Below are 14,969 nucleotides of genomic sequence, written 5' to 3' on the forward strand. Positions count from 1 at the left end.
GGTAGGGGAAGAAGGAGCCAGAGAGACCTGAACAGCAAGGGGGCTCCACGTTGGATGGTTCAGGGGAGCAGCAGGACAGCTAGGCCCCTGCTAGCACCTGCCTGCCGTCTCTTACCTGGTCCCCACTGCAGTGCCCCCTGGCAGGACAGAGCCGCTGACTTCTGTCCCACAAGAGCTGTGTGCAAGGTGGGCCCTTGTCCGTGTCGCCAGCTGGAGACTGACCCAAGGCTCGGGAAGAAAACTGGGTTGGATCTGTTCTCAGTGTGGTCCAGATCTGCCATGTTGGCACCAGCTGGGAGTGTGTTAGCAATGCTGAGTCTCGGGCGCCCCAGGAACCCTATTGGGGATTCAGGTGCTCGCTAAGTTTGAGGACCACTAGATTAGATGATCAGCAAGGTCCTTCCCGAGTCTTTTCTCAGTTGTCCCCTTCCCGAGTTGCCTTGGCGTCTCTCATCCTGGGTTCTGAATCCTGGGCTCCCCACTCTCAGGATACCACATGCCTCCTGCTGGTGCTTGGCGGCACAGGCAAGGCCTCTGGAAACAGCTGTGGGTGGGGCATGGCCACCAACTGGGAAACCGTGGCCACGGACAGGGATTCTCTCTCCTCTTCATTCTGAAGTTCTATGATCTGGTGAACTGAGGTTCATGCTCAAATTTTTTTTTTTTTTTTTTTTTTGAGATGGAGTCTCACTGTCACCCGGGCTGGAGTGCAGTGGTAGGATCTCGGTTCACTGCAACCTCCACCTCTGGGGGTTCAAGCAATTCTCCTGCCTCAGCCTCCCGGGTAGCTGGGACCACAGGCACGCACCACCACGCCTGGCTAATTTTTGTAGTTTTTAGTACAGACAGGGTTTTGCCATATTGCTCAGGCTGATCTTGAACTCTTGACCTCAGGTGATCGCCTGCCTCGGCCTCCCAAAGTGTTGGGATTCCAGGCGTGAGCCACTGCACCTGGCCCATGCTCACATTTTTATAAGCACAACAGCAGTAACCAACACAGTCATTTCTCTGAGGCCTTCCCGTGCCAGGCACTGGGCCAAGTCCTTGACTTAATCCTTATTATCCCAACAAGGTTGGAGTCAGCAGGCCTGGGTTCTTGTCTCAGCTCCGACACTTAATAGCTGGGGGAAAAAGGGGAAGGATGTGGGTGGGCAGTGGCAGAACCTTCTTTAGGCCCATTTTTGCAGTTTTGAAGGCAGGGCTTTGGAGGGATGAATCACAAATCAGTATGCTGCGTGAAAGCAGCCAGACACGAAAGAGGGCACCCGGCGCAGTTTCATTCACATGAAGTTCTAGACGAGGCAAATGAGACTATGGTGGGATCAGAGCTGGGGCTGTGGTAGTTTCAGAAAGGGGGCAGTCGGGACCGGGAAGGGGCAAAAGGGGCTGCATGGGGTGACGGGCATGTTCCATCTTCATTGTGGTGGAGGCCACAGGACTGTACATGCATCTGTCAAAACGCAACAAACTCTACATTTAAAAAGGATGGATTCTGGCCAGGTGCAGTGGCTCACGCCTGTAATCCCAGCACTTCGGAAGGCCATGGCGGGCAGATCACCTAAGGTCAGGAGTTCGAGACCAGCCTCAACATGGAGAAACCCCATCTCTACTAAAAATACAAAATTAACCAGACATGGTGGTGCATGCCTGTAATCCCAGCTACTCAGGAGGCTGAGGCAGGAGAATTGCTTGAACCTGGGAGGCGGAGGTTGCGGTGAGCCGAGATCACGCCATTGCACTCCAGCCTGGGCAGCAAGAGCGAAACTCCGTCTGAAAAAAAAAAAAAACAAAGGATTCTACTGCAGGTAAAATAGGCCTCAATTTAAAACATTCTTAGTAAAATATGGGCTTTGGAACTGAATGACTTCTAAAAATGCTTTGAGTCTAAAATCCTGGATTTCTCTGCTTCCAACTGGGGTAACCCAGAGTTATTGCTAACTGATGCAGGAGGAGGTGCGCTTGCGCCTGTCACAGTGCGGGCTCTGCGCCAGGCCCGTCATCTCCCCTCAAATGGCAGCAGTGCCCTGACACTGGTTCACAAGGCATCACCCGCCTCCAGCATAAGCAGGACATCAGTAACCTACAACCGGTTTTGAGGCATCTGGGTCTTCATTGCGCTGCCACAGATCTGCTAAGATGCCTGGAACTTCTCTAGTAGGTGTCACTATTGTCAGTAGGAACTGGTGGGAGGCAGTTAACTAATTTAATGAACAAAAATCACAAAAAAAAAAAATTATGAGAGGAAGGTGGAGGAGAGAAAGCACCAGGAGCTGGCGACTCCCTGGATCTCATACACACACGGTGCTGCCAGATAATCTTTATTTTACACATTTTGCAACACGGCAAGAGAATTCACCCCGTACATCACCCTGATTGGATCCCCCACCCATTATACATTATATGTTTACATAAATACTCTTCAATGATTAGTGTTTTTAAAAAAAAAATACTGAAAACTCCTTCTGCATCCCAATCTCTAACCAGGAAAGCAAATGCTATTTACAGACCTGCAAGCCCTCCCTCAAACGAAACTATTTCTGGATTAAATATGTCTGACTTCTTTTGAGGTCACATGACTAGGCAAATGCAATTTACGATCTGCAAAAGCTGTTTGAAGAGTCAAAGCCCCCGTGTGGACACAACTTCTGGACCCTGTTAACAATTAATCTTACGTGCTCCAAAGGCTGACCTTCTGGAGGCTCACTGCCTCATCTGGCTGCCCCCTCCAAAATCCAAAACCCTGCCTCAAAATAAGCTGCCCTCTGGGTGAGTTCGCTGTTCTGTTTCATTCTGACCGTTCTGACTCTGCCCGGAACGCCGTCCCACCTGCAGACGCCCTGCTGCCAGAACCCCAACAGGTCCCTGAGGCAGCGAGGCCAAGCCATGCCCACTCACTCCCGCACCATCTCAGTGTGCTCCCTCACACGGGGCCTGAGATGTGCGGGGCCCATGGCCTGGCAGTGAGCCATTTAAAAGCATTATCTATTTTTCAAGCATAAACCACGCAGAGAGGCTCAGATGCATCGCTGGGCTACAGAAGTGCCCTCTGGGGAATCTGGAGTATGTTCAGCCTGCCGACCAATAACTACCTTCCAGGTGGTGACAAGTATTAGCGTCCACTCAGGTAGATGCCTTTTAAAGACGCCCTGCCAGAAACACCCTAGGGAAAACTGGAGTGAAGAGCGGGTCTTTCAGAACATTTGGTACGTTCTGGATGAATACCTTTTTGATATACCAAGAGGTATCAAGTCCAAGTCTAACTTCTGTAGCAGGGAAGTCATTAACTTGCTGAATCCTAAAGGGAAGAATCAAGCCGCAGGCCACAGGCACCCTGGACTTAGCTTACGGTGAGTCTTACAAGGCCAGGGGCGGGTCAGAGAAAAGCAGAGGGGTGAAGCGTGGAGTGTGGAAGCAGGGGTGCGGGAATGGGCTAGGATCTGTTTCCTTTGAAGTACAGCAGCTTGGCAGCATGAAGCATGAGTTGTTCCGCTGTTCTACTGGGTGTATGGAGCTGGGCCAACAACCTCAGCAGACTACCTAATGTTCTAAGAGCCTTCCTTGAAGAAAATGCTTCAGGACGGGGGAGGAGGCCAGAATGCATCTGCAACTCCAACAGGCATCGCTATGCTCTTCCTTGGTCTGTAAGGACTGGGTGCCTGGAGTAGACTGTTGTAAGTACCAAAACAAGACACCCATTTCAGTGTGGAGGAAGACCATCCTGTATGACCCAAAGCAGTAATATATGGCACGAGTATGCACGCTCTTGAGAAAATTCTCCTTCACTTAGAAAAATGCATCTTTCACACAGCTGCTGGGAGAAAATGCTGCAATGCACCAAAGCCTTTAGCCCGTGCCCAGAATGAGCCTACGTGGGATCAATAGGCACGGGGAGAAAGAGGGCAGAGAAGGGAAGAAGAGGGAGGAGGAGGGATGGAAGAGAAGGAGGAAGTGGAGGAGGGAGGAGGAGGGGGAGGAAGAGGGCAAGGGGGAGGGGGAAGGGCGAGGGCAGAGGAGGAGGGAAGAGGGAGGGAGGCTGTGTGACAAGAGACAGCAGAGACGGTGATGAGGTCATCATGCAGGAGGAAATCTCACCCACACGAAGTGGACTTACGGGGCCGTGTGCTGCCTTGATAGGCTGGACATGTCAGGGGCGGGGAAACCCAGGATATTTCACTCTAAAGTGGTTTCTTTAAAGAAAACTCAACTGACTCAGGCCATGAGCATCTTTTACACTGAAGCAAGCATCTCCTCACAAGTGCTTCCTACGATTCACCAGAGTCATATTCAACATCATCAAATGCAGTGCTACTTACACTTTAAAGCACTGAGGGGCCAAGAAATGGGCTGCTAAGTCCTCAGCCACTGTTAGGAGCCAGGATTTAGAGATCAATGACTATTCCTATTATCTAAGAAATAACTTTCTAGCAAAACATACACATTTTATTAAATTTCACAGCCAGCAGCACTTTCAGTCCACAACAGATTTCTCAAAGGAAACATGGATCTTTTGCATAGGCAGAAACAGTGAGGAGTACCAAGCGAAGCTGTAAATACCACCAATGGCTCTGCTATGTGCATCCGATATCTTCTGCCCGATCCCTGAAATACTGCAAGGGCTTAACCGTTCAAACACCACATGACAACGAACCCAGTGGAGTGTGAAACTCAGGCTGCAGGAGGGTGGCTTGTCAGCTGGTGAAGCCACTTGGCTTTGGACGCCATCGGTCATCTTTACGCAAGAGCAGAGATGAACAGTGGGTTATAGCTATGACGTGAAGGAGAAAGAGAAGACACGCTCACAGAACAGGATGGAGAGCTTCAATAATTTCTTAAAAGCTTGGAACCACCACCTGCTTTCTCAATCTTGGGCTGGGGTTTTAACTTTTCTTGATCATCAGTCTGACTTGAAGCCTTTTACCAGTTACAATACAGACATGGCCAGATGACCGCCTTGTTAGGAAGGCTGTGGCCATCTTTGTTTCTGAAACAGTCTTATCTCATCTGTCCACTGCTGCTCTGGAAGGGTCAGGACCAGCACTGCAGACACTTGGCCATGCCGTGAGTGAGCCCAGACATACGCGTGGAATCTGAACACTCAACACTGGCGTTCCCGTGCCAGTCTGACGGCTGCGGCTCTAGCGATTGTCCACACACATGCCTGCCTCTCTCTAGCTCCTTCCCTCCCTGGCTTCTGTGCTTGCAAAACCCAGCATGTGAAATGAGGACACCTCCACGGAGACCCTTCCGAGCAGGGAGGTTTCATCACACCTTTCGTTCTTGCCAAGGAGTCTGTCGCCTCATCCACAACATCTGCTTGCGGGAGAAACAGCAAATGTGTCCCTCTGAGGGAAGGACTAAGGAGGGCTTTGGTAGTCACAGATTGAGACACATTTCTGCAAAAACTGGTATTGTGTTTTCTGCACAGGAAAACAAAGTGTGAAAAATATTCCCATCCTCCCCCCAACTCCCTTCTGTCACACAGTCCCGAGTGAATTTTAAAAAGGTCCAGGAGTGAATTCTTAGGGCGCATTCACCCTTCTCCTGAAGATGGGAAGACACACGGATGCTCGCCTAAAATATCTGCCGAGAGGTGAGCAGCTGTGGCCTGGGAAGGCGCTTGCTCTTCCTCCACATGAGCCAGAAGGCAGGTCGCACTTTCAGAGCACCGTACAGAACCCAGATGGCGAATCGAAGCGCAGAAAAAGAACACCCGCTTCCTCATTAGTCATTCAGGAAGATAAAATGGCACGGGACAGGGAAAACAACCATGTTCTGAATGGAGACTTTTTCGGGTTCCCAAACCTGGGCTAGTGAGTGTGATCCCACATCCTGTGGTTTCTGCCTGACCCTTCTAAGCCAGAGGTGAGAAAACAACCCCCAGAGACCACGACTATCACCCCCGGGAGGTCCCTGATCCCCTGCAGGGGTGGCTCTCTGACAAGCCCCAGGCAGGGGTGGGCTCCAGCTTTTGGAAGCAACCCCACCTAGCTGGCCCCCAAGCATTAAGAAGCTTTCCTGATGGGGCCATGGTTTGGTCTCCTTTTAAGTCCTCAGTCACAATGGACCTTCTGAGCTTGTCCCACTATTCAGATGATTTTCTGAGTTGCAATACTGCTCACTTTAGGTGGCTACCTGTGTTCACTGCCAAGCTCTGCAAGTGTGGAAGGGAACTTAATCACTGAGTTTCTGTGAAAGATTTCGCCATCCTAAAATCCCTGAGAGTGAAACTGTTGAATCGTGCTCACTTTCTTCACGTACATACTCTTGGACTATGGGGACCAAGTCTGTTGAATTCATCTATTTAGAAATCCTACTAGCCTACAGGAAAAGCTTTTTAATGGGGATGATTTGCTTGGACTTAAGTATTTGCTTAAAGACTACCTATTCTGCCCCCAGCTGCTCCTAAAGAAAACTCCTTTCCATTTCCCCCAAAATTCTGATCACACACCACAAAGCCACGAACATGAAGGGAAGCCAAGACGGTGCTGCTCTGGGCTGTCAGGGAGTGGATGTCCAGGGAACGCCACAGGCTAATGCTTTTTGAACTTAAAAATACATTTCTTTCCATCCATCAGGCAACATCTCAATCAGAAAACCACCTCCCACCACCTGGGCTGTGCCACAGGGCATGACCCTGACAGTGACATCACAGCCTTCTTTTCCTGTTGGAAAGAAGACCACTGGGCCGCAGGAGCTGCTGTCCTGGTCACTCTAAGCATCCGGAATAAGGGTCTGGGGCAATGCTGAGGGCAGGAATCCTGGAGCAGATGCTACATCCTCAACTGGGTTTTGACTTTGCTTTCCAAAGTCACCTGTTTTCATTCATTTTTGTCTCCTGAACAGGCAACGGCAGTCTCCCCGCCCCTCTTCATTAGTCCAGGGTCCTCAGTAGACATTTCCTAAAGCCTCAGACAGATACCTCGCACCCTCCTTCCCCCTCCACCAGCCGTCCTTGCTACGCTGCCCCACACGTGGGGTCACAACTGCATACCCCTTAGAGCTCCCAAATGAAGAAGAAAAAAATAAACCTAAATAAAAAATGAATTCTTCCTTTCCTCTTCCTCTCCTCCTCTCTGTGCCCGCCCTCCCATTCCCGCCTGAAGGAGGATCCAGCTGCCTTGAACCAGCCACAGATCGTTTCCATAAAAGAGAGTACAAAGTCAGGTTTCCGCGGCACTGTGCTCCAGCCATGTGCCCTGGTGTCACTGTCGGAGGTGCCAATAGTTCACTGGAGGAGCTGCTCCTGCTCTCCAATAGGACTATGAATAAGTTAACAGTTTCCTTGGACAGTGCCATCCTCAGGGTCGGCTCTGTCACACGGCGCCTTCCCACTCGCCCTGGGGCTCCACGGAGCCGTTGGTCACCTTCTTGACTTTCTTCATACTTTCCATCACCCCAGATGTTGTCACACTGAACAAGGAAAGAAGAAACAATTAGGAACATCTCACAGTCTCTTAGTAAAAGGCCATCTCTGCCACAGCACGGTGGTTAGGACTGATGATGGGCGTTGGTTTTCGAAACAGGCGAATCTAAGTTTGATTCCTGGCCCATTCCTTACTAGCTGTGTAACCTTGGCCAAGTCACTTGACCTCTCTGTGCTTAATTCTCACTTTCCAGAACTGGCATGAGGAAAAATGAGATTCTCCAGAGTGCCTAATCAATAAACACCAGCTATCATTATTACAATCGTCATGAATCTTTTTGTCACAGCTTGCGGAATTTTTGTGGTGCATAGATAGGTGACAGTGACGGTTATGAGACTGAAATCTGAATCGTAATGGACATTCAGAAAAGAAAGCTAATTAGCCAACCAGACATTTTTAATAACCAGTCACAATGGATCATTTCTGAGCCAGGGGACAGAACACAGGTTTAGGGGAACCTTCCAGGATCAAAGATTCTTTGGCCGCTACGGACAGAGAACTGGCTGCTTTCTGCAGGCGGGGGCTGGGCCATGTGGCTGTGCCTCAGTGCGTGGCCTCTGCCTCCACTCTGTGAGCTCCCAGGGCTCTGTCTGTTGGTGCCTGGTTCTGAGGAGGCCCCATGGAGCCATTTGTTGAATTCGAGAATTAAAAATGGAAGATCGCTGGTCTCATGGGGCATGAGGAGCTGAGCAAGGCAGTCCTTTCCATTAGACGGAATCACATGCACAGGCCCCACCATCTCGAGAGGATAATCTCTTGCCTCACAGAAGGTGAGCTGGTCTATGAGGGAAGTGGGCAGCTCTGTGAGTAGCGGGAGAACTAGGCAGAGATACTGGGTGTCAAAAGCCACTTGGCCCAGCATCTTCCCTGCACACTAGGAAACAATGAGGATTTATGCTCCCCCACTGTGGACCAAAAGAAATTTCCTCATCAGTAAAATAAATTCAATCAATCAACTCAACAGACTCTTTCCAAGGACCCATCCCATCCCTCTGCCAACTACCTAACCCCTTCCCCTACAAATGGTGACACAGTGGCCGTATATGTGACCCATCTAGAGTGCATGCAGCTGGAGCTCATGGTAAGTAAATGGTTGTATGGGGTAAGGGAAGAAAACTTCCCCTCTTCTTTGTCTCTTCATTCTTTGCCATCATGGTGCTACCATGCCCAGGCTCAAAGAATCACCCCCAGCCGGGACCTTTCTCAAATAAGTCCTTTAGACTCACAGGTTATTTGTACTTATGGCAAAGTTGGGACAAAGTGTATGGCCAGATCCCATAGATGCTATAAGTGAGTCTAAAAGCATCCCCTAAGACGAAAATGCCTCAGCTGAAGCCGCCCAGCGTCACTTCCTGCCAGCTGGCTTGTGTCTCAGGCCTGGCCTCTTTAGGAAGACACCTGCCCCAGGAGGGATCTATGTGCACAGGGCTGCTCCTGAAGGGACCTTCTTTAGACGGGGACACAGGAGGTAGGACCTCTGCATGAGCCAGAGAAGCCCCTGTCCCGAGCCACACAGCAGTCCCTGTGCCTCTCCACAGCGACTGAGACTACAAAGAAATGCGACCCCATGTCTTCCAGAAACATTCCAGTAATCACACAGCTGTCCTATGGTTACTGCATCTTGTTAAAAAACGACAAGGAGTTCAATGCACGTTGACTCTAAGAGGCAAAGCGCATTCACTGTGACCCGGGTATGGGCCTGACAGCAGACTTGGGAAAAACATTTTCTCCGTCTCTTTCTCTAAGAAAATACTCCTTTCCACATGGTGGGCCAAGAGAGAAAACAATTTTTACTCTTCAAGACAGGCCTCATGCTAGGTCATAGAGGAAAAAGAAATGGACTTATTGCTCTTAGCGGGCCCACAGCCCAGGAGAAGAGATGGTCTTCCAGAGCAACACTGCAAAGCCACTTCCAGCAGAGACGGGAGTGCTGGGAACCGGGTTCGGTGATGGCTCCGGCTGAGAAGAATCCCCTCTGCTGGGGAACTGGGGAAGCCAGGAAGCCTGTCATGAGACGCGGAGGAGCTGGGTGGGAGGAAGTCAGAGGAGTTTCCAAAAGGAAGAAGTATAACAGGCAAAAAGCATGAAGGAAAAACCCAGGACATTTCCTGGGGCAGTCAGAGAGTGCTAAGTACTCACAGGGTATACATATTTTGATTTTAGTTTTTGAGATGAAGTCTCACTCTGTCACCTAGGCTGGAGTGCAGTGGCACCATGTCGACTCACTGCAACCTCCGTCTCCTGGGTTCAAGTGATTCTTGTGCCTCAACCTCCCAAGTAGCTGGGATTACAGGTACATGCCACTATGCCCAGCTAATTTTTCTATTTTTGGTAGAGATGGGGTTTCACCATGTTGGCCAGGCTGGGCTCAAACTCCTGACCTCAGGTGATCCACTTGCCTCGGTCTCCCAAAATGCTGGGATTACAGGCTTGAGCCACTGCACCCAGCCTACAGTATATATATTTAATACCTCCAGTCAGTCTGCGAAGGAGAGAGGCAGGGAGAGAGCCAGGGGCGGACACAGGACGGCAGGGCTGTCCAGGGCCAGTCTGCCTGGTCACCCAAGGATGGCCCTGATTCTTACTCCAGTGGTTCTCAGTTCTGCCTCCTGCTCAGGCTGCCCTAGGGAGTGAGAAAAGCACAAATCCTGAGCACAAGGAGGTGAGAATCAGTGTCTCCAGGGTGTGGCCAGGAAACTGGCACTGCAAAAACACTCTACAGGTGATTCTAGAGCCTGGGAGAACAGACAGGAAGGGCCGGGCACACATGTATTCCCAGGGCAGCTCATGCCTGCATTCCCAGCACGTTGGGCAGTGGAGACGGGAGGATCACTTAAGCCTAGGAATTTGAGACCAGCCCGGGCAACATGGCAAAACCCTATCTCTACAAAAAAATACAAAAACATTAGCTGGGCATGGTGGCATTCATTCGTGGTCCCAGCTAAGGAGGCTGAGGTGAAAGGACTGCCTGAGCCCGGGGAGGTCAAGGCTGCAGCGAGCCGTGATAGTGCCACTGCACTCCAGCCTGGGTGACAGAGTGAGACCCTGTCTCCAGGGGAATAAAAGAATGGACAGGAAGGGGAGAGGATCGGGAGTGAAGAGGTCAGCCACCACAAAGCCCAGGCACAGAGAAAGAGGCAGGGTGGGGCTATGGGTGACAGGCACAAAGTGAGGCCTACAGGACGCTCCGCACGGGCTGAGCAGGAGGGAAGTGTTTCAGCCATGGCTGTGGGAGACTGGGCAGATGTCCGTGTCACCAAGGCCTGTAGGGAACGCTTGGGAGGGGCCAGCTTGGAGTGACGCAGTAAGAGTGCGGCTTCAAGTAAGAGTGCGCCTCCTGAGGCGACGCGGAGCAGGAGGACGGGGACCTGGCATTCAGGAGGGGCCGGGGGCAGTGAGGGGGTAGCAGAGGCAACCCTGGGCTTGGGTGAGTCCTGGGAGAAGAGGGAAAATGGGAGCAAGGGCGTGTGGGAGTGCGGGAGGTTGTCACAGGCAGGGCGGGTGACAGGGAGCTTCAGTGTGTGGCCAGGACTGGGAGTGGCAGAAGTAAACTCAAGGAGAAGAAGAAACCTGATGGCAGATGCCCAGGGTGGGGTGGGCGCTACATCCTGTTCTCCCAGCAAACCTCCGGGAGGCTGAAGGGACACCTGGGGCCCCCACGGCGTGAGGAAACCTGGCTAGCCCCCCGCAGACAGGGTGCCCGCAACGCTCCTGGCAGCTCAGGCTCTGCAGCAGTGAGAAGAGAGAGCTGGGTCAGGAACACCCAAAAGCCTCGCTGGCAGGAACACGCCGCGGTGGGGCTTCAGCAGCGTCACAGGCACCTCGCTAGGTGTCCTAATTTTGGTGCCAACACTTAAGGGGCCGAACAGCTGAAGGGCCAACATCCGAGCAGCAATCTACACCGCAGATAAGCATTCTTTCCCTGACATCTAAACGGTAACCCCCTTTCCTCACAAAGCCCCAAGTCTCTGTAGTTGCAACCAAAGTGCCGAATGGGACACAGGTTCCTTCTGCCACACAAGACTGCAATCGAATGTGGCTTGGGTCTAAGTGGTCCATGGATACATCCATTTCTTTCTTTCTTTTTTTTTCTTTTTTGAGATGGAGTTTCACTCTCATCACCCAGGCTCTAGTGCAGTGGCGCGATCTCAGCTCACTGCAACTTCTGCCTTCTGATTTCAAGAGATTCTCCTGCCTCAGCCTCCCAAGTAGCTGGGATTACAGGCGCCTACCACCAAGCCCAGTTAATTTTTGTATTTTTAGTACAGATGGGGTTTCACCATGTTGGCCAGGGTGCACTCCTGACCTCGTGATCTGCCTGCCTCGGCCTCCTAAAGCGCTGGGATTACAGGCCGAGCCACCACACCCAGCTGCTACATCCATTTGTATAAAAAGTGTTTTCTGGACTGGAAATGCGGGGAGACCTGGTGAAGAGACAATTCTATTAATCTCCAGTTCCCATTTCCACGTTCGTTTTCCGCCCACATGAAAGAATGCAGGGAGTGGTAAAAGGTGAACAGCAGCCATGAATGAGGACGGCGCTCTGGAATGGGAACCCCAGGGAGAAAACCTCCTGGCCCAGAAACCCACACCAAACACTTCTTTCCACTCTCACTCCTCAAGATGACAGAAGTAGTTCAGATTATTAAGGAGACCCACAGCCTAGGAGGCAGCTACCAACTCTGATAATTGAAACTGCACCCAATACTTTTTAATTTGCTGATTATTTACCGCTAACTTCTTGTGCCAAAATTGGTAGGCCTAAAGAGAGACGGTCAAAGAAACAGACGGGGAAACAGAGAGAAAGTCAGTGTTACTTTGGACGGTGCCCTCATTCCCAGGCCCAGAGAGAGAAGCTGTGTCAGGCCTGGTGGGGTAATGGCTGCACAGAGAGCAGCCGCGTGGGCCGCACTGTCAGAGAGAAAACAAGCACCAAAACAAAATTTTCAAAAAACTGTTGCCATGAAACAAAAATACCTTCATAATGCATCCAGACTCCAAGATGTAATGGCTGAGGGAAAGGATGTGGGAAGCGGGAAGCCCCCATTCCCACTGTGGAGTACAGTGCAGCAAAGGAGACGATGCTGTGACCCAGCCACTCTCACCCAAAGACCCCGTGTTACGGGGCTGGACGAAGCTAAAGCCTCCCAGCAGGGGAATGATAAACACACCATGTTTTAGGTTATTTCCTGATGCTGCTGGTTACCAGCCTGACACATGTGCCTCTTCAACCAACAGACGCTTGCTCAGACCCTGCCACTTCTAGGAAAGGCACAGCTGATGGTCCTCCTGCACTCCATCCACTCCACTGTTTAGAAGGAGGAGTTTCTTCCTCTGCATGGGAGATGCTGTTTGGAGCCTACTGGCAGGACCTGCCTTCCTTTACCGTTGCCGTGGAGCTGAGCACAGAGAGCTGTCTCATGCTGCCTGACCCGCTGACAGCCAAGCAGAGCCTAGCATGGGCCGAGTCTCAGCCTCTGAACTGGGAAGAATTCAAAGACTGCCAGGGCTGGGGGCAGAACACTTAATACCAGTGAACCAAGAAAGGAAAACTCTGCCTTAGGCTAATCATCAAACACAGCAATTGACCTGGCTTATCAAATTTCAGAGCTAACAAGCAAATATGCTTAATCACTATTCATTTTTCTAGACAATGATCGCCCTTTCCCAGAAAATAGGACCCTAGAGTCACTCACTCTGTGACTCAGAAGAGCCCCTATTAGTGCTCAGATATAGGTCAAAGTCATTGTGCTGTGAAAAGCCGCGTAGTTATCTGACGATACAGGATGTCTGAGGATCATTAGCAGACTTAAGAGATGACTCAGAAGATTCCATTTTCAGACATAAGCGCCCGATGGCGGGCCTGACAGAAAGTGGGCTCCTTGTTCTCCCTCGTGAACTGGCCATGGATATTCCTAAGTTCTTGCCACTGAGTTCTTGAAAGCAGGCTCCAATGATGCTTAGTGGAATGGCAAGTTCCATCTTCCCTGACAAGACCCAGCAAGGCTTGGCAGATACTGTACTTCAAACCAAATCAGACAGCCTGTCCCTTTCCAGTGTCCATTCCTTCTGCTAAAAATAGAGGAACCACCCCTGGAGCCACGAAATGCTGAGAGCAGCTGGCCCGATTCACACTGCGCTGCTTTGAGTTAGGCAAAGGGGTCAGGGCTAAGGAAGAGGGAAGAAAGATTTCTTACACAGACTCCATTTCCAAGTCATCTTCTTCCTGAGAGAGCTGTAGGTAGGGGTTATCCGAAGCCGGACGGAATTTATACCCCGTTAGAACAAAGAAGACCAGTGTGGCCGTTTCGTCCAGGAGCTGCAAGTTTAAAAACCACCCCAAAATAAAGAGATTAGCAAAACTGTTCTTCAGAAAGCAGCGCAACTCAACAAACTGACATATCCCCCACAACCCACCACTTGCTGGTTCTTCACTCAAATGTCACTTCCTGCTAGAGGGCATTTTCCTTAGACTTGCCGAGGCCTAAACGAGGAGCGTCCTGCCCAGGGATGACCTTTCAGAGGCCGCGCTCTGCTCTGCTTTAACCAGTCTTCGTGGGGAGCTTTTAAGAGCTCCTTACACACCCACTTCCTCCTACAGCGCCTACAGCACAAAGTGAGTTATTCAAGAAAAAAGTCATTTGGTGCCTACTCTAGTAGTTAAACTGGTTCTAGTTTATTGCAAAGATACTTTATTACCGAAATAATAAAATGGGCAAAGAGGGGCTGTCTTGATTTCTAACTACTCTAAGCCCTGTAACTAAAGGAAAAGACCACATCTCATCTAAGTTCCAATTATTCAGGGCAAATCTTTCTCTGCCTGAGGCTTTTGTCTTCAGACTTTTAAGACTGAAAACTAAAATCAAGAATGCAATTATTTTCAGATTCCTCATGGAATCCAGCAGCATTTCTGGACAAACAGATCACCTCAATTATAGGCCAGAAGAGATGGAAGGAGGCTGGGCGCGGTGGCTCACACCTGTAATCCCAGAACACTGGGAGGCCGAGGTGGGCGGATCACTTGGGATCAGGAGTTTGAGACCAGCCTGGCCAACATGGCGAAGCCCCATCTCTACTAAAAAAACAAAAATTAACCGGGGTATGGTGGTTCATCCCTATAATCCCAGCTACTCGGGAGGCTGAGGCAGGAGAATCGCTTGAACCCGGGAGGTGGAGGTTGCAGTGAGCTGAGATCACACCACTGCACTCCAGCCTGGGCAACAGAGACCCTGTCTCAAAAACTAAAAAAAAAATTTTTTAATTAACAAAAAGAAGAGATGGAAGGTCTTCCTGGTCATTCCCAGACAAATTAGTAACAACTGTTAAGTTACACTTCAAGACTTTATCTTCAGGCATAAATTCTCTGGCATTCTGCCCTGTGAGCAGCATACCTGGTAGAGCCACTTCCACTGGAATGGAACAGCGAGTTTGAGGAGAAATGCAATGATCCTAGTGAAGTATATGTAACACACAATCTGTATGAGGAGGAAAGAAACAGGAAATCAAATCAACAGGAACATCAGGACACCACTTTTAACAATTTGC

The 14,969-nt window shown here is 50.5% G+C and overlaps 1 protein-coding gene and 1 pseudogene across 2 annotated transcripts in view; both read right to left on the reverse strand.

The window, feature by feature from the left end:
• Window positions 1-2,304: 2,304 nt before the first annotated feature.
• Window positions 2,305-5,453, reverse strand: LOC105532849 (annotated as a pseudogene). The gene has a single exon (XR_001005052.1). The product of XR_001005052.1 is annotated as an uncharacterized LOC105532849 (transcript).
• Window positions 4,415-14,969, reverse strand: part of GPR107 (G protein-coupled receptor 107) — a 93,302-nt gene continuing 82,747 nt past the window's right edge. Inside the window, 3 exon segments of the mRNA XM_011971156.1 lie at window positions 4,415-7,410; window positions 13,622-13,743; window positions 14,816-14,899. Coding sequence (XP_011826546.1) covers window positions 7,314-7,410; window positions 13,622-13,743; window positions 14,816-14,899 — 303 coding nt within the window. The 3' untranslated portion in view covers window positions 4,415-7,313.

The sequence above is a fragment of the Mandrillus leucophaeus genome, unplaced genomic scaffold (assembly GCF_000951045.1).
Source record: "Mandrillus leucophaeus isolate KB7577 unplaced genomic scaffold, Mleu.le_1.0 Scaffold99, whole genome shotgun sequence".
Classification (NCBI taxonomy): domain Eukaryota; kingdom Metazoa; phylum Chordata; class Mammalia; order Primates; family Cercopithecidae; genus Mandrillus; species Mandrillus leucophaeus.